The following is a 15,915-nucleotide window of genomic DNA, read 5'->3' as shown; positions in this document are numbered from 1 at the left end:
GGGGAGGAGGGGGAGGAGTGAGCGGGCTATTCAAGGCACTTGTCCTCTGTCTCCCTCTGAGCATAGAGGAGGGGGGAGGCGCACATGCATTGAGAGAAACACACACACACATATACGAGTGGCGGCCACATTTCCACAGCCTGCTCTTCAGACTGACAGCAGCAAACGGAGTTGAGAGGCAGCACGGTAGAGAAAGAGGGGAAGAGAAAGAGGACTGGAAACAACGGAGGCATCCAGACAGGAGAGATTTGTCTCTTCTATCTCTCTGGGAGCCATACAAGGATTCTCCCCTTCTTGAACTGAACTTGCTCTGCTGCTAACAGGACCTGCACCCTGCTATGGCAGCCCCGCTGGGACATGGGGACACTGTCTCCCTCTCATCTCGTCCCTCTCATCGTTGGACTACCTTTCTCCTATGGGCTCTGTTGACCCTTTCAAGCCAAGTGTGGGGCTTTAACCTGGATACTACTCACACACTGCACAAGTTGGGAGACCATGGCACCTTTTTTGGTTTCTCTCTAGCACTTCACCAGCAGCTTACCCCAGAGCCCCAGAGCTGGTGAGTGCACCACTGAGCCTGTGCCCTGTGTGTCCTTTTTGACTTTTTCTTGCACCACTCAGTTTAGATATCTTGTATATGCACCTGCTACTCATGCAAAATGTCCATTATATTATGTTTTTTCATTTGTTAAGGGCAGCTAAAAGCTGAATTTTGAGTTGTGTGGCTGCTACACTCAGCATTTCTCCACTGCAGCAGTCCTTGGATTTGCTAAATCATTGCTACACTCATAAGGAGTTTTAGCATGTTTATGTGCGGCATGTTCAGCAGGAGCAGCCTGAGTTAATAGACGATGATTTACAGTAAGTGGAGAGTGGATAGGAGTGTGCTGAATCAGCTGGTAGGCAGTGATTTCTGAAGAAGGGGAATAAGGGTTTTAAGTGTTTTTTTCCCCTCAGAGCAGTTCAGGTCTGATGCTGACTTCACAGAAGAGCAGTGTAGATACTAATGTGTCCCGGTGTGTGTGTATGTGTTCATGGATGAGATGTTTGCTCTTCTATGTGTCTGTTTGTTCTCAGATGTGTTTGCCAACAGCTGTTTTGCTGCATCTTTCAGTGTGACTGGATAGTTTGTTCTCCAGTAATCCTGAATAAATTATCTCCGCAGATATGCTTGTAAATCTTTAGAAATGTTTACTTCATGACTGTTAATAAGAGACAGCCTTAATTTACCTCCCCTGAGGCGTTGTGATTAATATTTCATCTGATGAGGGGCCAGAGAGAACCGTTTTGTAATATAAATCCACCGTTTTTTCTCCTCCATCAGCCTGGGTATCTGTACTGTACATTTCCAACTTAAAATGATTTGTTTAATATTTCCTATTAAAGGTGCAGCCAAAGAGCAATGCATAGAAATGTGATACATGAACATAACCAGGATATGGAATTAGTTACATCCTATATTCAAGCAAAAGTAGCAGTATAGAAAGACCCTGAATTGAGACTCCTACTCCAGTAAAAAGTGCAGAAATACTGAAGAAAAAGTACTCAAAGTATGAAAGTAAAAGTGTATGTTGTATAGGGTGTGAGTTTTCTACTACGTTATTTTATATTATAGTATTGGACAGATAATGCCTTTAGTATACTGTATTTGTGCTGCAGTGGTTGGTTGTGGCTACTATTAATGTCATCATACTTTTGCTTAATTCAATCCATGACATTGAATCATATTTTATAAAAAATCAACAAGCAGCAAAGTAACTAAATGTAGTGGAATAAAAAGTAGAATATTCCCTCTGAAATGTGGTGAGGTAGACATACTGTATAAAGTTGCATAACTTGTAAATGCAGGTAGCTTCTAACTAAGAGTTGCACTTGATGAAGTTTCCAGTCCTGAATATAACAAATATAAGGGAGTTCGTTTACTCCGGGTCCCTGTTTTGAAGCTCCATATTTAACCGTTGGCTCCTCAGTTTACTCGGGGGTGCAGTCACCCTGTCGCCTGGTAAGACCAGGGGAATGACATCAGCATTCACACAGACACAGTCAGAGGGAGAGTCATGTCACTCCTCTGAAACCTGCTCACTGTCCAGCAGCATTCCTGGAATCGTAGTTTAAAAACTGACTCTGAGCTTAAAGTATTGTATCACCCATTACAGACTGCAACAGAGGGAAGAGTCCTGAGAAAATGCTGCAACAGTCGAGTTAGTGCCAGGAGCAGACAGTCAATAAACTAAGTTGATGTGCTGATGTGATGCACATACTGGAAGAGAGTGGGATGAATAATGCTGCTGCCAGTATGTTGTGACATTACATCTACAGTCGGCATAAATGACTCTATAATGAGCTCATCCCCATCTACTGTATCTTTATATGACTTGCAAGGCTGCAGCCAGGATTTTAGTCAAAGCTTCTGTCCTTTTGAAAATGACGTATCTCCAGACACGCCAAGTTTTTATGAGCTATTAAAAGTAGCCCCGTTTCAGTTTTGTGAGATTTCATTTTTCCTTGATTATCCAATATTCGTTTCAGTGGTTTATATCGAAAAGTAGGATAATGTTCTTAAGAAAAGAGTGAGCAATTTTACATATCCATCAGATACGTAGCAAACATTATCATTCAATTTGAGTCATATTTGCATCCACCTGAAGAATGTCGGTCTAATATTCACTCTCTTGTCGCTGCTATGTTCTCCGGCTTGTTGCTAACTGTGTTTGTCTGCTGTTTGGTACTGAGCCGGTAGTGTACAGGAGTTTAAGGCTTTAGACAAGAGTTGTATGAGATACAGGATTACACAGAAACGAAGAAATATATTGTTGAGAATGGGGACAGCTCTAATTATGTTTACACGGGAGGACTTGTTGAAGCCATCAGAATCCACTGACAAAAACAGTAATTTTACCTCACAGAACACAGGGGTTGCTAGTTTACTGCTGTGTCAATATGTTGGTTTGTTTGTGTTATTTTGTGACTTTAGTGAATCTGAACACCAAAGTCACACAAAAACACAAATTAACAACTGATCGAGGCAACGGTTGACCTGCGACCTGTGTTCTGCGAGGTAAAATTGCTATTTTTGTCAATGGAGTCTGGTGACTTTGATGATAGCACCAGTTCCCTGTTGGAAAATGACTGTCTGATGGTAAGGTAAAGCAGTGAAACGATTCTAAATATAGCATATATTTAATCTGATATTGTTTTTTCAGGTAGGCTTTTTTAGAATCTGGTCTCACAGGAATCCGTGAAATAGCCACGGATTCGCTTAACTCAAAATCCGTGGAATAGCCACGGAATCACTCAAACTTCCGTGAAACTGACACGGATTTCGCTACAATGCAAGTTAATATTTTTTCCTATTGGTTTGTTCCAAGTCACGTGACTTTTAAGGTCCCGGTGGTCAGAACAAAAAACATGGCGGACAGTTCTCAAATTTTGAAAAAACATTTCTAGCGAGAAATATATGTTTTATTTTCTAAATATTCAGTCAGTGAATGTACATAATCACTTTGTATGTTGGAATAGCCACGGGATATGACAAATCCATGTCAGTTTCACGGAAATTTGAGTGATTCCGTGGCTATTCCACAGATTTTGAGTTAAGCGAATCCGTGGCTATTTCACGGATTCCTGTGAGACCATGTTGCTTTTTTATGAGGCTAAAATAACATTACATTTTGTTGTTATTGATTACACCGACTCAAGTTTATCATACAAATCCAAAGTAATCAACTCTTACTTGAGCAGTGGCTCTGCAGACATTCAGGAATATAATTCTGTCCAGGATATAATTCAAATATTTTTCTTTATTGATTTAATGACTGGCATGAGAACATTCAAATCAGCCAATAAAATATCCCGTAATGTAGAATGTAACGGTTCCTCAAACCCACAAATTTCCAGTAAAAATATCTCTGATCTCAGAGTTCTCACTGGCACGTCCCTGATGACTCGATGATGATGATTTCATCAGCTCTGTGGTCTGTAGGAGTTCAAAACATTTTGATTTGATGTTATTGCACTCTCCGCTAGAGAAATGTATTATTCAGATAGGAACAGAGCAATTATCTGTCCTGTCTGAATAGTACATTAGCTGTATGATAGTGCCCTCTCTGAGTTATTGCAGATCAGATCTGCGAGTTTAGTTTCCAAGGTGCTCTTATCATCTCAGCTCTTCTGATATACTGTCATGAAACAATTTGCCTCAAACTTATTGTAATTAGATGCTGTTGACTCATTTTTCTCTTTATATCACAACGGTTTGGGTTACTTTCCCCTGTGGTCATCCTGTGTCGTCCTCATTGTGTGTTTGGTTCGCTGGTTTCAGTTGTAAATGATATTAGTGCTTTGATGCTCTGTTCTGTGCTTACTCATGGCTGTATGACACAACCCGTAACGTTAAAGTGCTAATAGAAATCAGCTTAGTCATACCTGTAGAGTTTCACCTTCTCTGGTTCTAGCACTGCTGAGTTTAATGGCGTTTTTTCCCCTAAAAGCATCAGAGGAATTGTGTGCATTTCATCAAAGGCGGGGTCATACAGTGTCGGAGATTCAGCAGCTGGCAAGTTTATGGAATGAATGTCTTTTTTGTTCAGTTTTACAGTTTCTCTTCAGTACAGGCTTCTGCCTCCCACAGCTCCTTTTCAGCATGGCAGCAAAGGTCAACCCATGTGACACAATGATCTCATATTGACCAATGTGCTGTAACGGGATCCTCTTCAGTGACATGTCGGGAGGAAGTTAAACTATGCCACAAGAGGCTCGATATGGCTTCCCCAAACTTTATTCATATTATCTCTCTTGGTGGTCGTTGTTGTCCTGAAGCCCCCCGAAGCTGAACTTAGGGGGCTTCTGCTGCTGAAGCCAGACAGAGGGTGAGATGAGAGGGTATTTCAGTCTGAGTTATGTGTGTGTCTGCTATTTATACTGCTATGAGAAGTGCTTCCGCTAATAGTTCACTCCCTGGTGAAGACAGGAAGCTCCCTGAGCTTTATCCCAACACTGCCAATCTGCCTGAAATCAGCTTTTGTTTGTTTTCATACTACAGTCAATCTAACAATCAAGAGTCTACTATATCTTACGATATGACACGTATTGAGAATATTGAAAAATAAAAAAAGTTGTTAAAGGAGCACATGCATGATGGAGACTTTTCCTTACGGAATATTCTTGATCACATAGCAAATCAAAAGCTTAAGTCTCTGTCCTCATTCCTCATTTGCCATTTTGTATTGCCATCAGACTGTATACTGGAAATAATTATACCCCATTTGGTGGCGAATAGCTCGTAAATGTAGCATTCTTCCAAACAGTAATTGCCACTTGCAGCACTGTTAAGTTATCGGCTCCAGTTTTTTAAGAAATTGCAGTAAGCACAAGATACTTATTGATTGTGAATTTATTGTAGTTATCATAAAAATACAGGTATTTACTATGTATAGTCCATCAGCTGATGTTCATCTGGCACTTTTTTTATTGTTTGACAGCATAATTAATTAACGGCAGAGAAAAAATGATCCATATAGTGTCAAAACATGTTGATGAGCTTACTATATGGTGCTCCCTTGATATTGAGTTTGAAGTAGTGAAGAAGTGAATTATTTCGTAAAACGCTGCAAAGACTCACAAGATTTTGCAGCCATGTTTGCAACTCTGAGAGGCAGTACTTTGGCAAACTGTTGCTTTAGGCTAAATGCAATTATATTATCAATATCAATGATAACATGCTCCATGTGCACCACAAGTCTAGTGCAGTAGCCTCCTAACATTTGCTAGCTAGCACACAAAATAAGATACAAGTCAGCCTGATAGAAATGTTAGTTTTGCAGGGATTTAATCAGAAACCAAAGTATCAGAGAAATAAATGTTTGGCCTGAAAATCATGCTCAATGAATAGTCAAAGGTTCACCAAGGACAATCATCCTCTCAGGACCATGAATGTCTAACTAAAGTTCATGGCAATCCATCCAATAGTTGTTGAGATATTTCAGTCTGGACCGAAGTGGTGGACCGCCATTCCTACATAGCTGCTGCACTGATGATCTGTATTCAGGATCAGCTGATTCCACATGCAAGCATTTAATGTTATACATCAAAATACTTGGAACCAAACAATGTCAGCATGTTTTAGAATGAATGAAGTGTTCTGCTGTTTAGCTTACAGGTGAACGCTTTTTAATCATACATGTATGATGGAAAGCCTTGAGATTTCTTTTTATTGATCTCAGCCTCCTGATTTAATGTGAAGGTCTTTTCTGTCTCTGACAAAGGTGAGGAACGGCATTTCTGCTTTGGTCCTCTAATATAGGTCACAAATCAGTGATGTGGTGAATGTGTTTGCCCTTGAAAGACATCTATTGTGCTTATTCTTTATTCTGACCCCTCCTTTTGTGTTGTGCCTACACTGTAAAAAATGTTTGTAGAAATTACAGTAAAACACTGTCAAATTGCATCAGGAATGGGGCGTAAAATTAAAAATTGTGTATCACCGTAGTAGGCACTTTTAATTACCGTAAATCAAGGAATAGCACAATTTTTACTTTTACTGTCATGAACTGTAGGTAACGCACAGTTTTGCTGTAAAAATATAACATTTTCATGTAAAGTTAATGGAGATTTGCCATGATGTGTGAATGAATGACACAATTACCTTAAAAATAACGAGAATATTCAGTCTAAATTAGTTTCTAAATCAGTAGAAAACCCCCCCACTGTATTTTTTACGGTGAAGTTCTGGCAACCACAGCTGCCGGTAATTTACCGTAAATTTAACAGAATATTTTTTTACAGTGTATTCTTTTTTGACAAATTATTAATTTCTCATGTTTTTTCCTCCCAAACACCATCAGTTTGTTATCGGGTGCTGTATATCTGCACATTAACAACATTATTAGAGTGTGATTTATCAGACTGTCAGGCTGTTGAAGTCAGTAGACATAGTGCTGGCTGTGTTGCATTGCTGTCAGAGGGAAAGTAAAAAAGTCTCAGGTTGCAGCGAGGTTCATGTTTACCATGGACCTGCTTTGGTGCCTTTCTAAAGGGAGCCTCACTGTCAGTGGGGCCACAGGTAGCTGATATAATCCCAGATATATAGTCTGGAGTTTGGTTTCACCGGGTGAGTAAGAATCTAAAACAGAGCTTTCCAAAGCTGAACAAATCCCCCTATTGACCTGGTGGCTTGATTAACACAGCTTAAAAAAACAAGAGTGGAGGGTGGAAGTGATTTTTGGATGACCTCCAAAAGGTTACACAGATTGCAAGAGAAGGCTAATACATGAGATAAGAAACTCTGCAGCATGCGGGTTTAAATCAGTGTGAGGAAACATTTATTTGTATTAAGTGATTGTTTGACATTTAAGGAAATTTACCTATTTGTTTTCTTTGGGAGAGCCAGATGAAAAGGTTGATACCACACAATAAGTGGTAAGTGTGGAGGTAAAGCCGGCAGCCTGTTAGCTTAGCTTAGCATAAAGACTGGAAACAAGGGCAAACAGCTAGCTTGGCTCTGTCAACAAAATACACTTAGTAGCATATCTAGTTAATATAACTAAACTAGCTTATTAGCACAAAATATCTTGTTTGTTTAATCAGTTAAAAATATGAACCTAGCTGAGCCAAGCTAGCTGTTTCAACCTTTTTCTAGTCTTTAAGGTCAACTAAACTAAGCTAACAAGCTGCTGGCTCTAGCTTCACATTCACATTTCCTATAAATGGTAAACTATTAATTTAAGTATGTTGCTGGTAAATTGCATTTGGCTTGTACCTCCATCAGCCAACACCCTCCTCTCTGAGCGCTGTAGTTTCTTTTTCTTTGATACACATATAAATGTGTGTAAATGGGGCCCAGCATAACTGCCTCACACTCAAAACACAATGAAGAATATCTGGAGGTTAATTTGCATTAAAATAGCCAAATAAAAGCTGCTTTTTTAGCCTCAGCTTAAGAGTGAAGAATGAACCTTCCCCCTTTTCCCTCCTTAATTCAATTCATGATTTTTCAGCTCCAGCTCCCTCTCTCTTGTTGTTGCTAAATCTTCTAAAGGCCATTCATGTAAAAGTCTCGTAAATGTAGGAGCTCACGCTGCTGCAGTGCTTATTTATATGGGAGATCAGAAGGAGCAAAGGGTATATAGCATGGGCTTTACAGTCAAACACACACACACACACACACGCACACACACACACACACACACACACACACACACACACACACACACAGGATTAATGCTCTTTACTAGCTCCCACTTACTCTCTGTCTATTTAACATTCTCCCATTCCTCCACGCTGGGCTGCCTGGACAAAAGCTCGGTGGGAAGCTGCGCTGCCTGGCCGAGAGCTTTCAGGAATATTACTCTGCGGACCACGTGCTCAGTGGAGGGAGAGAGCGGGACAATCTGCAGAGTCAGGAAGGAAACATACAACTTAGGTCTGATGGAGGTGCAGATAAAGTGTTGGCGGTGTTGGCAGGAGGAGCAGGAGCTGATTCTGCATCTGCACTTGAGATTTAGTTGGCAAATAAAGTCCAGAGAAGGCTTCTGGCATGTTTGTGCATTATTAGTTGACATTAATCATCTCTAGTGTTAAAGAGTCATGTTTGACTTTGCTATTTGGTGGTTTGCTTTCCATGTTATTCCATAAAAAACTCACCAGTTAAAGCATCATCTACAATGAATATATGATGTGTGTTTGGGGGAGGGGTTGAGGCTCTGATGGGGACAGAAGCTGCAGGGATGAATAAATCATGGAAGGCCTCCCCTTTGATTAAGTGTGTGTGCGCACGCTTGTGTGTGTGTCCATGTTGGTTGACTCTAAAGACGCAGTTTAATCAATCAGCTGATGGCGGCTCTACAGGGAAATGATACAGGACTGAGATTGAAAAGGAGCCGTAAAAAAACAGTGCAGGAACAGGAAATGACACGGGATATGGAGGCTTTTTGTTTGTTTTTATTAAAGGAGATTTGCTGATTGATTACAAAGGAAAGTCTTTGTGTGCAAATGGTCTAATTACTTAAGCTTTAAAATAATTCTTCATGCCTGTGCGTTATCACTGTCACTTGCTTATCTTTTCTAATTTCCTCAAACAGTTATGGGTTGAAGAGGTCGACTAATGTTAGCATGTGTCATTACTGTTGGGGTCTTGTGTCGGGTAACTGTTGCTGAATGGATCTGTGGACTTTGTGTAGGATGGTCAAGATCTTTGAAAGTTCAGACTCAACCTAATTATGTGTAAGTTGAAATTTACATGTCGCTAAATTAAAACATGTTGAACAACACAATGTAGTTATTTGAGGTTAAATCGTGACCAAGATAAACAATGATGCAAACCATGAGGATTTTAAATCACATTTCACATATGATAACACAACAAAAAAAAATCAAAGTATTAAACACTGAGTTATAGAAATCTTGTATTTTCTTGCCATGCAACATCGACTTTACACACAAGATATTGATGATTTGACATTGATAAGATTCAATCTGATTGAGTAATTCACTAGGTTTGAACAACACCAGTAACTAGAAAAGTCTTGTGACAAAAACGTTTAATCTTGTGCTAGCTAATTTTGGAGACTTATACAATACCATTGTGTCTCAGTAATATATGCATTCACATTGATGGCTCAACACACCTGAGATATGTTCTGTACTGTGTGTTCATGCTTTTTTTTTTTTCCTGTGCGACTATGCATGTATGTCTGGGTGTGTTTATGTGTTTGTCTGAACTAGGTATTTTGAATTGTATATATTTCTCTTTTTATTTTCATATTTTTATAGACTCTTAAATGTTGCACTTACTGGAGAGCACTTTGAATTTCGTTGTACATGTGACAATGACAAATAAAGACCTATTCTATTCTAAAGTTGAATAGAAATTTGATATACCCACTAAAGTGACATAGTAGGCCTACACTAAAGGGAACATGGTTGTCAACCTGTAGATAAATCTGCCAGTCTTTTGTTATCATGATTATCATGATACTTTGTTGGGGGTAAGACACAGATTTTTATATTACTGATATGGAAAGAAAGTAGGAGCAGGAGCCGACATGATTAGAATGGCAAAGCAGTAATTAGTCACTTACTTCAATCTTTATTTACCATTTGGCTGGAAAATGAATCACTCTCTTTGTTAGTATTCTCCTGTCTTTGTTCTTTGTATCTGTGTCCTTATCACACATTCACATACACATGATGATAATAATTAGTTTCATCCAGGACAGGACATGCAGGTCAGATGACCTGGAACCTCTAAATTGATCAAAGGTGTGATTTATTGAACGTGTGTGTCTGTCTGTGTGATAGAGCTGTTCAGTGTTTCTCTGCCTTAACCCATTGAAGCCTGGAAAGCGGATACATCGTTTTGTAGTATTTGTATAAGCTCTCAAATACTTTTTGAATTTAATTTCTATCTGCTACAGAGGCTGAAAAATCTATTATTTAGTAGAAGCGTTGACACTTCTGTTGAATTTCCAGAAAAACTTCAGGTTTTAGGGGCTTATTTTAAAATCGCCCAGAGGTTTTACAGGAAGTTTTAATGGGTTAATGGGTTAAACTCAGTGCACACTCCTTTATCCAGCCCTTCTGAAAAGATGAACGGATGAGCAGAAAAAGAAAGAAACAGCAATTAAAATTGAGGCAAAGTATGAGAAGCAGACAGAGTGTGTCTAGATAGACGGATCAATAGATGGATGAGTGGATAAAGTAAGGAGAGGAAAGGAAAAGGAACAGGGGCGGGATGGTGTAGAGGTTGTGTCCTCTTTACACTTGTCCTGAGGGCCAATCATTACCCCATCTATGCCTGGAAATGACCGTTCACTTATTGATCAATAGTGGGGCAGGTGGTGAGATTAGAGGTTGTTAAAGATGCATGTGAAGTGAGGATGGGGTTACAGTGGTCCTCTGAAAGTGTTTACTCTTATACTACCTGAAATACATTGTCAGTGTTGGATAGAAGTCCACTGGCTTTTTCCCCTTAATTCTTTTGGCTTTAAATTTGATATAAACTGCCCCTGTGATGTCCTTGAACAAATCGTTTGAGCTGGAAGTTGAGTCACGTCTGTGGGCAGTGAACCACAATACCCCAAAGGGCTTTTTGCCTGGCCTGGCAGCTGTTTCTGTCCCTCTTTTTGCCCTTTATTGTGCCATTACCCTACACTTTTCCCTTCCCATGCCCAGACTGGGAGAGAGTTGAGATGTTAAAAACATGATGATTCACAGCTCGGTCACCTCATTCTCAGCTGTCATTTTCTCATCAGCAGAACTGAAAGGAGTCAGGTGTGAAAGTGGGCATTTTTCTGAAACAGCTCTGTCTTTACAAGTCTGATTGTCAAAGGCAGCCGGCGTTGTTGGCCAGGCTGTGGTCAGAGAGCTGATCCATAGTTTACACAGTTGTTGCACGACCTTCTGTTGTCTGGTGTGTATCCGTGTGTGTGTGTGTGTGTGTGTGTGAGTATATGAACAAATATTCGGGTCCATTTGCCTCTATTAACGTCTGCATGCTTGCACATGTTTTCCTTTGCACATATATGTCTATGTGTGTGTATTTGTGTGCCCAGGTCAGAGGTCACAGTCTTGCCTCAGGGTAACAGAAGGCCTAAAGAGCCCCTGGCCCCCATGCTGATCCTGTAGAGCCACTGTCTATAGAGCAACAGTCTCACGCTGCACTCACTGCAACGGACAGATGTCAAAGGCTGTTAGCAGACAGCTTAGGAGGCATTTACTGAAACAGCCCTGAAGCTAAATATTCAAAATGTTTATGGTGTATTTGATACTATATTTCACACACTTTACTCTCCTCAAAGGCCCACGCTTGGAAAATTCCAGTTAAAGGTTGGGTTTAAAAAAAACAAACCCATTTGTATCGTCTGTAAAAAGTTTCAGTTGCTCTTTATAATAACGTGTGAAAAAGCTTCTGCCCCCTCCAAGCACATTGTTTGGATGATGTGCAGCCTTGAGGCTCTTTACAGTCTGAGCTTGTGTGGCCGTCATGTTAACGTCTGAACTGCTTCCCAGTCTTTTATCTCTCGCTCTCTCACACATATTTCTCCTTTTTCAGTAAAAGTCCTATCCCTCTATAAACAAACAAAATGGAAATGCTCTTGGGATCACAAAATACCTTTCTGCAGATGTTTTGTGTCTTGTTCGAATGTGTATTGGTGTGTTAACATGCAGGCATACTGCTATTGCCAGGTATTTTCAAGCAACAAAGAAAAAGCAGCCTTGTTTTTAGTTTAACGTCAGTGGACTTTGGAGTACATATAATTGAGTTTGAAAAGCATTTCAGAACACAATAGCTTTTGCCAACTCATCTAGAAGCATGCACTCTGCAATGAGAAACATGCACATAGAATAGGATTTCACAAGTGCATGGGTATGAGAAAAAGCTGAACATTTCTGGACTTAATCATGTTTTAAAGCCGTGAGTCATTCATTAAGATGAGATGAACCAACACTCTTGGGCATAGCTGTTTTCCTTTGAGCACTTTTCTATTCTTGAGAAATCTAGAGACAGGATGCTGGTCTGAATATTGGTTACATGTGGGATGTATTGTCTGCCTGTATGGGAAGCTGATCGCAGGGATGTGACTCTTGAGTGTGGGGGAGGGCGTGAAGGAGGATGGGATCATGTGTGTGTGTGGATAAGGGGTTAAGATGGGGGAGGGTCGGGCTGAGTCGTGGGGAGTGTTGGGGTCACTGCACATGCTCCCCTCAATGAACACATGAGTATGATTTTAGTGTAATGAGGTTCCTGTGTGTGATTGTCCTGGGTTTGTGATGATAAGTTGGAAAAACAAGGGTGATTGTTCTGGCAGTGGAGGGTGGGGTTAAAAAATGACTATTTCAGTGGTTTTGACACTTTGTGTAATACACTGTTACTGCTTCAGTGACTGCAGCTGATCAATCGTTTTATACCATATTCATGATTCCTGGATGCCATCCAAGCCACAAATGTAAACTTGTCTTGACTCAAATGGCTTTTACATGCTTTGATGAGTCCAAAATTAGCATCTTGACAATCACTTAACTGTTGTTTTTTACCATCAGGAGCCAATAATAATTTAGCTATTTTATTTTATTCAACAAGGAACAACCTGGTCGTTCTAAAGATTGCACTGAATCTGCACTGCATTTCAAAGGAAACATATTTCCTCCTGGATGAAGTTTGTGTTTGACTCCAGAAATACGTTTCTGATTAATCAGAAATACGTTTCTGATTAATCAGAAATACGTTTCTGATTAAGTCTGCAAGACAGCGTTGGGTGGATGAATGGGTTAAACAAACACAGGACTTTCACCCAGGACACCGCTGTTCCTGCTCCATGAGAAACAAACAACAGTTAACTCTGTAACTCTTTTAAACTTTTGTATGTAAGTTTCTAATGTACTTAACCCTATAAAGCCAAGTGTATCATATTTGATACACACGTTTTTGAGACCTCTACATCATCAGTGTGATATTTCCTTCCAGAAAAACCTGATGTATACCGGTACATGTGTTTAACATAAAAAAAAACCTGTGCAACAAATTGCACAAAAAAAAAACAGATGTAGCTAAAATGATACGCAGATTCCACTGGTGGATCAGTCATTGCTGCGTGAAAACTTCATATCAACAGATGTATGATGTTGTGTTATTTGTATGTTTGAGAAAAATGTTAAAAGGAAAGTCAAAGTCTTCATAGAATAAAAATGTTAGGTTTTTTGTTAGTTCAAGAAAAACAAACTGTGAGCAACGAATTGCACAAAAAGACCTGATGTATCAAATATGATACAAATTAGAACCCATATATGCAAATTGATATTGAATTTTCTTTTTTTATTTGTCAGCAGGTTCAATAAACCGTTTTTTCTTTTTTTAATATAATTTTCTGCCAATTATTTCATGGTTCAGGCTTTATAGGGTTAACTTACACCATACATGTAAAGTACTTGACCTGGTTACAGAAGCATACATACAACCCGATTCCAAAACTTTTTGGAACTTTGTGACATATATTCAATTAAAAACTGCAGAAAGACAATATTTATAATGTTCAAACTGATTAACTGATTTGAACATGTGCACTCTGAATTATAAATTTGATGCATTCTGTTATTATTAACCTTTGTTTTTTTTTTTTTTATTAAATTGAATAAGAAAATCATTGCATGCTAACATGCTAAACTAAGATGGCTTGCTGATGCATGGGCCCAGGTGCTTTATCTAATCTGTGTATACAACCAGGCAGGCAATGTAAATAACACAATCACACATACTTGCTGGCATCTTGGTTCATGTGGGTGTTTCACAAGACACCCTGATATCTCTGATCCAGTCTACAGCAGCAACAACATACTCACAACCACTCATGTTACACACACACACACACACACACACACACACACACACACTGCTTGTCAGATGTGGGTTTACTGAAAGATGAGCCAGCTTGGCAGTGGAGATCATGATCATACTGTCTGACTCAATCCTGAACAATGAAGTGAGCTAAGAAGTGGGTGAAGGGCAAAAATGAAAGCAATACTCAGTCATGACATTTTATCTGTGTCAAATTGGGACATGTGTGCCTGTCTGTGTGTCGGGCATTATTCAACTCTGACTAACTCAATCACTTAACTTCATACTTCAACGATTGTTGAGGGACACCATGTCCTTGTTTTCTTAAATCTGTTTTTTAATGCATTACATTTTCATATTTAAATTACATTTAGGGAAAATAAAGGACAATGAAGGAATTAATTTTAATTGATAATTAATTTTTGGTTTGTTAGTTTGTTTGTTTGTTTGTTTGGCAATCGTGGAAAATGAATAAAGTCCAAGGTCACCCATAGCTGTGACCTTAAGTCAGAAACTGAAAGATACTCAATTAACTTTTACACGAGAAAAAGTAAATTATCAGAATATTTGGCAATTATTTTCCTGACTAATTGTACAATCTACTCAACATTTCAGCTTTAATATTTTCTCACATTTTAGACTATGGATGCATAGTTTTGTTCTGTAAATATTTCTTGTAATTCATGCTTCTTTAAATTAAAAAAGGTCTAAAGCAGAAATAACACAAACTTAACTTCCCTCATACTATCTGGACCAGTATCCTGATTCTCTTCCCCCAAAATTAGTACAATGAGACACAAAACGACCTAAAAGGCTCACAGTTACACACAAATCGATCAAAAAGACACAAAAGTAGTACAATGAGACACAAAATGACCAAAAAAGACACAAAATGGCTACAGTGAAACACAAAAAGACAAAAAAAAGATACAAAATGGCTAGAATAAGACACATACAAAAAAAGATGCAACATGGTTACAGTGAGACAAATCTACAGACCAAAATGGTACAAAATTACAAAAGTGCGACACCAAAAAAGACACAATGACACAAATGACCAAGAAGACACAAATTGGCCACAAACAAAATGTCTGCAAAGTGGCACAAAACAACCAAAAAAAGACACAAAGTGATGGAAAATGAGCTGCTATTTTATAAATCCACCCATGATATCTTTTCATTTTCCAGCACCAGAGTAAATTAGTAGAATGACCTGCTGTTGTTACGAGTATCCTGATTGTCTTCCCCCATGAAATATTTTTTATAGGTGCTGGTTGCAGCCCATCATAAATGAAAATAAAGTATGTGCCATACTACATTAACTGAAGTTAGATAAAGCCCAACAGCTGCAGATGTATCTGTCTCACAGCCAGATTTCTAATGCATGTGTATTGTTTGATTAGAAAGATTGCCAGGGCCCCTAATCGTTTTGTTTCATCGCTGCATATGTATTTTCAGGTGTTTTCTCTCTGAAGAATAATTGCATCAGTCAAAGTTGGCAGAATATAATGTTTAGGCACATGGGCAGGTTGGGAGCCATCCAGCTCTCTTCTCCACATACGGGAAGTGTAACAGCTTAACAGACC

At 39.2% G+C, this 15,915-nt stretch overlaps 1 protein-coding gene across 1 annotated transcript in view; it reads left to right on the top strand.

Moving 5' to 3' along the window:
- The first annotated feature begins 200 nt into the window (after positions 1-200).
- Positions 201-15,915, top strand: part of itga7 (integrin, alpha 7) — a 46,263-nt gene continuing 30,548 nt past the window's right edge. The window contains exon 1 of the mRNA XM_059329161.1: positions 201-559. Within this exon, the coding sequence (XP_059185144.1) occupies positions 339-559 (221 nt within the window). The 5' untranslated portion in view covers positions 201-338. The remainder of the gene's footprint in view (positions 560-15,915) is intronic.

Source organism: Centropristis striata, chromosome 3 (assembly GCF_030273125.1).
Source record: "Centropristis striata isolate RG_2023a ecotype Rhode Island chromosome 3, C.striata_1.0, whole genome shotgun sequence".
Taxonomy (NCBI): Eukaryota; Metazoa; Chordata; class Actinopteri; order Perciformes; family Serranidae; genus Centropristis; species Centropristis striata.
Note: the sequence above shows the minus strand (reverse complement) of the source record. Positions and strands in the feature narration are given on the sequence as shown.